Below are 6,888 nucleotides of genomic sequence, written 5' to 3' on the forward strand. Positions count from 1 at the left end.
TCTCTTCACTCCTGAAGAAGGACATTAGATTGGACAAAATTTGGTGTGTGTTTTTTTTTTAATAAAACAGAATTGCTCTCACTTAAAATTCAATTTCTTATAATAATAGAGCTGTTCTTCAGTTAGGTAAGCTGGGAGGATGATTTGTACCATATAAATACTTCCATCAAATATTCAAAAATTAGGATCCCAAATTCATTGACAGAAATCACAACAGTGGCTTTTAATGGTGGAAAAGAGGGGAGGGACCTGAAAAGGGGCATGAAGGAAATATCTGGGGGCATGGGCACAGTCTGTAAAGATACAGATAGGGATGTAAGTTGTACATTTGTCACAACTCATGGAACTGTCCACTTAAGGTCTTTGCATTTTACTGTATGTAAATTATACTTCAATTTTTAAAAAGGAAACAGGGAAAGAAGCATGCATGCAGACTTCCAGTTAAACATGATAGACTGAACATATTCATTATATCATCTCCTCTGAAAACTTCACTAAAATGAGGATAAAGTGACAGGATAGGTATAAGCCCATAAAGACAAAGAGATTAAGATAGTTCATCCCATTTTTGAAGATGGAAAGTTTATAGAGGAGTAGGAACTGCCAGAGTTAAGATGCTCCTAGTAAAGTGCCCTCAAAAAGTGATAAGAAGCTGGCTTAATTCACCTTTCTGCATCCTCAGAACCTCAGGCCATTCCCAGACAGGAGACGAGATTTATCCTCCAGACCCTGGGCCCTGGAGCACCATTCAGAAGGTCCCACCCATCCACAGAGCACTTTGAAGAAGTTGTTTGTAACTTCAAGCATATAAGCTTCAAACTTCAAGCTTAATGTAAAAGGACAGACATTGTGATAAATACCTCTACCACACAAGAAACTGAGAAAAAGAACCCAGAGGAAACAGAAACAATGTAAGGAACAGAATAAGACATTTCAATAAAACTACAAGCAACATCTTTAGATCACAAGCTGGAATTAAGATTGCTGGGAGAAATATCAATAATCTCAGATATGCAGATGACACCACCCTTATGGCAGAAAGGGAAGAGGAACTAAAGAGCCTCTTGATGAAGGTGAAAGAGGAGAGTGAAAAAGCTGGCTTAAAACTCAACATTTGTATTCAAATATCATATTCTAACGCATATATACAGAATGTAGAAAAATGGTACTGAAGAATCTATTTACAGGGCAGCAATGGAGAAGCAGACATAGAGAATAGACTTATGGACACGGGGAGAGGGAGGAGAGGGTGAGAAGTATGGAAAGCGTAACACAGAAATTTGCATTACAGCCAACGAGAATTTGCTGTATGACTCAGGAAACTCAAACAGGGGCTCTGTATCAACCTAGGGGGGTAGGATGGGGAAGGAGATGGGAGGAAATTTCAAAAGGGAGGGGTAGATATAGATATAGATATAGATATACCTATAGCTGATTCATGTTGAGGTTTGACAGAAAACAACAAAATTCTGTAAGGAAGTTATCCTTCAATTTAAAAATAAATAATTTTTTTTAAAAAGTCAATGAAAATAAAGCAATGTCAATAATAATTAAAAAAAAAAAAAAAAAAAACCTCAACATTCAAAAAATGAAGATCATGGCATCGGGTCCCATCACTTCATGGCAAATAGATGGAGAAACAATGAAAACAGTGACAGACTTTATTTTCTTGGGCTCCAAAATCACTGCAGATGGTGATGACAGTCATGAAATTCAAAGACACCTGCTCCCTGGAAGAAAAGCTATGACAAACCTAGACAGCATATTAAAAAGCAGAGACATTACTTTGCAAACAAAGGTCTATATAGTCAAAGCTATGGCTTTTCCAGTAGTCATGTATGGATGTGAGAGCTGGACCATAAAGAAGGCTGAGCACTGAAGAATTGATGCTTTTGCACTGTGGTGTTGAAGAAGACTCTTGAGAGTCCCTTGGACAACAGGAAGATCAAACCAGTTAATCCTAAAGGAAATCAACCCTGAATATTCATTGGAAGGACTGATGCTGAAGCTGAAGCTCCAATACTTTGGCCACTTGAGGCGAAGAGCTGACTCATTAGAAAAGACCCTGATGCTGGGAAAGATTGAAGGTAGGAGAAGGGAACAACAGAGAACAAGATGGTTGGATAGCATTACCGATTCAAAGGACATGAGTTAGAGCAAGCTCTGGGAGATGGTGAAGGACAGGGAAGCCTGGCATGCTGCAGTCCATGGGGTCACAAAGAGTCGTACATGACTGAGCCACTGAACAACAAAAAATAAGGCACTAGTCCTCTCAACAGCTTCCTATAAGCTAAAAGCAGATGGCACCTTCAGAATTCTAAGCATCAGTGTTTCAGTCTAGACTTTAATACCTACCAGTGTCTGAAGAAAAAAAAAAAACCAGCCATTTTCAAACATTTCAGAACACAGACCTTCTATGTGCCCATTTTTGAAAGAAAGTGAAAGTGAAAGTTATTCAGCCATGTCCGACTCTCTGCAACCCCATGGACTATACAGTCCATGGAATTCTCCAGGTCAGAATACTGGAGTGGGTAACCATACCCTTCTCCAGCGGATCTTCCCAACCCAGGGATCCAGCCCAGGTCTCCTGCATTGTAGGCAGATTCTTTGCCAGCTGAGCCACCAGGGAAGCCCAAGAAGACTGGAATGGGTAGCCTATCCCTTCTCCAGTGGATCTTCCTGACCCAGGAATCAAACTGGGGTCTCCTGCATTGCAGGTTTTTACCAGCTGAGCTACCAGCTGAGCTACCAGGCAAGCCCATTTGGGGGAAGCAAAATGGGTTGGTGCAAAAGTAATTGAGGTTTCAGATCCTGAATTTTAAATGATTACAACTAGGCTTAAACACATGCTTATTAATCAAAATAGGAATCTTTACTATCAACACATTTTGCCAACAAGAAATAAGTTTGTTTATTCCTGTAGCATAAGAGTCCACGCTTCAAGATTCAACGAACTCTTGGAAGGCGTTTTCCATGTTCTGCTGGTTTTGGAAGCATTTTCCCTGCAAAAATTGTCAACACGCTTGAAGAAGTGGTACTCAGTTGATGAGAAGTTAGGTGAATATGGCAGATGAGACAAAACTTTGTAGCCCAATTTGTTCAACTTTTGGAGTGTCAGTTGTGTGCTGTGTGGGCAGGTGCTGTCGTGGAGAATTGGGCCCTTTCTGTTGACTAATGTTGGCTGCAGGCATTGCAGTTTTCAGTGCATCTCATTGATTTTCTGAGCTTTCTTCTCAGATGTAATGGTTTTGCCGGGATTCAGAATGCTGTAGTGGATCAGACTAGCAGCAGACCACCAGTGACCATGACCCATTTTTTTGGTACAAATTTGACCATCGCTGGTTGTCATATATGTCACAATCCAATCAATAAATGGTTCGTTGTTGTTGTGTAGAACAAGAGAAGACAACACTTCAAAATGACAATTTTTTTAAATTGCAGTCACCTCATGAGGCACCCACTTATCAAGCCTCTTCAGTTTTCCTATTTGCTTCAAATGCCAAATGACTGTAGAATGGTCAACATTAAGTTCTTGGGCAACTTTTCATGTAGTTGCAAGAGGATCAGCTTCGATGATCCTCTCAGTTGGTCACTGTCAACTTCCAATGGTCAGCCACTACACTCCTCATCTTCAAGGCTCTCATCTCCTTTGCAAAACTTCTTGAACCACCCCTGCACTATATGTTTGTTAGCAGTTCCTGGGCCACATGTGTTGTTGATGTTGCAAGTTGTCTCTGATGCTTTATGACCCATTTTGAACTCAAATAAGAAAACTGCTCAAATTTGCTTTTTATCTAACATCATTTCCATAGTCTAAAATAAACATAAATAGCAAGTAATAAGTCATTAGCAAAAAACATAAAGCAAAAAATGAGCACTGAAATGATGTATAACATAATCACATTTATTTAAGAATGTATTCCAATATCAAAATGCAAAGATCAACAATGCAAAACTGCAGCTACTTTTGCACCAACCTAATAGAAGCTGTGATACAGTGCAAGAAGTGAGACAAAAAACAATAAATCATTCAGGAACCAAGAAGACAGGAAAACAAGGAAGGGAGCCCCAGATGATAGCCCCCTGTAATATTTTTACAGCAGACCCAAGGAACAGCCCATCTGGTCACAGCAGGACAGAGGTCTTAAGATTCAGCAAGCCAAGGAGAAGAGGTTATCTGATATGCTTCAGCAGTTGGGAAAAAACTAACAAAAGCCTTAGACCACTCTGATGGGGAAACGCTATACATGTGAAGGGGGAAAGCATTTACAAATTCCCAAGAAAAGGCATAATCATGGTATACAATCATGAAAATAAAGAAAAGAAATGTGAAAGGAGCATAAGAGAGTTAAATCCTCATCTATTTAGAATAGGTGAGTCAATTCCCTTCTACAGTAGAAAGTCAATAGATTGTTCCCCAAATGGGCAGATCAAGGAAAGGAACAGGAGCAGATAAGATGAAACATGGAGAAAAATAGCAGAAGGAACTAATCACGAGTTTAAAGTAGTTGCTTTGGGGACTTGAGACCAGAGAGAGGAGATGGAAGCTAGTATAAGGCATTACTACTGTAGGACATTATTTTTTTTAACTTGGTAAGAATAAACATATATTTTTTAATTCTCCCCCCCAAAATAGGTGTTTCTTTTGATAATTTGGCAGGAGAATTTAATTCTGTTCTCTATTTTTATTAAACTATCATTTTGGTTGGTAACCAAGAGGTTACATTGCTCCTCCTTAAACATTAGATTATATGAATCTGGTATACTGTGTTCAGTTCAGTTCAGTTCGGTCGCTGAGTTGTGTCCGATTCTTTGTGACCCCATGGACTGCAGCATGCAGGCCTCCCTGTCCATCACCAACATCCAGAGCTCACTCAAGCTCATGTCCATTGAGTCAGTGCTGCCATCCAACCATCTCATCCTCTGTCGTCCCCTTCTCCTCCTACCTTCACTCTTTCCTAACATCAGAGTCTTTTCATTTTTTTTTTTTTAAACTTAAGTCAAATAAACGACATTTATTACCTTGGTATATCATACTGGTCTTATTGCTGTTCCTTCACATTTCAGTGGTCTTCTGTCTTCCTCCCTCCACCCACAGTCTGGCTACACAGTGCCTTCTTGAACTGCTAGTTCACAGCAGCAATAAGTTTTTTTCCACACCTCTAACGCCATTCATTCACAGAGTCACAGTTCTGGTCCACAAACCCTTCCCTATAGGAGGTTTAATGCCTGCGAAAGAATTTGTAATAAACCAGGCCTCCCAGAATGGCTAGCTCCAGTAAGATGACGATGGAAAGCAGCAGCTTGTTGGTTGTCACTTTTCTGGACATTGAGCGGAGAATCTTCCGACTTTTGCTCAAGTTTTCACTTGTATTTACCAGTCTACTCTTGGTACGTTCCAACTGGTCACGTTGCTCCCCCAGCTCTTCTATGATTTCTGAGCCAATCTGGTCAGTCTCTGCAGCAATACGATGAGAACGCTCAATACTCTGGGTGGCCCGATTCAGGCTGTCAGTGCCTTGCAGAAGCAATGCCCTTTGAGACTGTAGCCGATTCATATGCTCGTTCTCCCCAGCGTATGTGCCATATTTCATGTCTCCTCGGGCCCCAGGAGTGGCTGTCAAAGGTGTACTTCTCACTTCCCGATGGAGTTTGGCAAGGTCCTTCCGGTAGGTTCGCAGCTTAGACATCATAGGGTTACGAAAAGACAGGGGTGCATAACGCAGTTCCTCTTCCATCTCTGCCAGCGTTTCATTTGCTTCCTGTTGCTTTTCATCGAAATCTCTGATCAACTTCTTCTTCTCTTCTGTCCCTGCCATCCCCAGGAGCCGCTCCGGCACCCCTCGTAGGTCTTCATGGAGGCCGCAGAAGATCTCGTGCAGTTTCTCGAAATGCTCCGAGGAGGCGGCGGAGGTGGCCATGGCGCAGGCCGCTCTCGAGCAGCGGGCGCCTAGATTGTGGGCCCAGGGCCCGCTCCTATTCCGCCGTCAGCCGCCTAGCCCCGCAGGCATCAAGGCCACCGCCACCACAGTCGCCCAAGACGAGGCGCTTCCGGGGCCGCGGCGGGGTCCTCCCAGAGTCTTTTCAAATGAGTCAGTTCTTTGCATCACGTGGCCAAAGTATTGGAGCTTCAGCTTCAGCATCAGTCCTTCCAGTGAATATTCAGGACTCATTTCCTTTAGGATGGACTGGTTGACTCTCCTTGCTGTCCAAGGGACTCTCAAGAGTCTTCTCCAACACCACAGTGCAAAAGCATCAATTCTTCATCGCTTAGCTTTCTTTATAGTCCAACTCTCACATCCATACCGGACTACTGGAAAACCATAGCTTTGACTAGACGGACCTTTGTTTGCAAAGTAATGTCTCTGCTTTTTAATATGCTGTCTAGGTTGGTCATCACTTTTCTTCCAACGAGCAAGCACCTTTTAATTTCATGGCTGCAGTCACCATCTGCACTATTTTTGGAGCCCCCCAAAAAAGTCTGTCACTGTTTCCATTGTTTACCCATCTATTTGTCATAAAGTGATGGGACCAGATGCCATGATCTTTTAGTTTTCTGAATGTTGAGCTTTAAGCCAACTTTTTCACTCTCCTCTTTCACTTTCATCAAGACGCTCTTTAGTTCTTCACTTTCTGACATAAGTGTGGTACCATCTGCATATCTGACGTTATTGATATTTTTCCTGGAAATCTTGATTCCAGCTTATGCTTCATCCAGTCCAGCATTTCTCATGATGTACTCTGCATATAAGTTAAATAAGCAGGGTGACAATATACAGTCTTGACGAACTCCTTTCCTGATTTGGAACCAGTCTGTTGCTCCATGTCCAGTTCTAACTGTTGCTTCTTGACCTGCATACAGATTTCTCAGGAGGCAGGTCAGGTGGT

The 6,888-nt window shown here is 41.9% G+C and overlaps 1 protein-coding gene across 1 annotated transcript; it reads right to left on the reverse strand.

The window, feature by feature from the left end:
* Positions 1-5,000: 5,000 nt before the first annotated feature.
* LOC102390404 (vesicle transport through interaction with t-SNAREs homolog 1B) lies at positions 5,001-5,971 on the reverse strand. The gene has a single exon (XM_044936362.2). It carries the CDS (start codon positions 5,919-5,921, stop codon positions 5,223-5,225), a length of 699 nt encoding a protein of 232 aa, XP_044792297.1. The 5' UTR covers positions 5,922-5,971; the 3' UTR covers positions 5,001-5,222.
* Between the last annotated feature and the right edge of the window lie 917 nt (positions 5,972-6,888).

Source organism: Bubalus bubalis, chromosome 2 (genome assembly GCF_019923935.1).
Source record: "Bubalus bubalis isolate 160015118507 breed Murrah chromosome 2, NDDB_SH_1, whole genome shotgun sequence".
Lineage (NCBI taxonomy): Eukaryota > Metazoa > Chordata > Mammalia > Artiodactyla > Bovidae > Bubalus > Bubalus bubalis.

Coding starts and splice junctions, on each gene's coding strand:
- LOC102390404 (XM_044936362.2), bottom strand. CDS start 5,921: ATGGCCACCTCCGCCGCCTCCTCGGAGCATTTCGAGAAACTGCACGAG.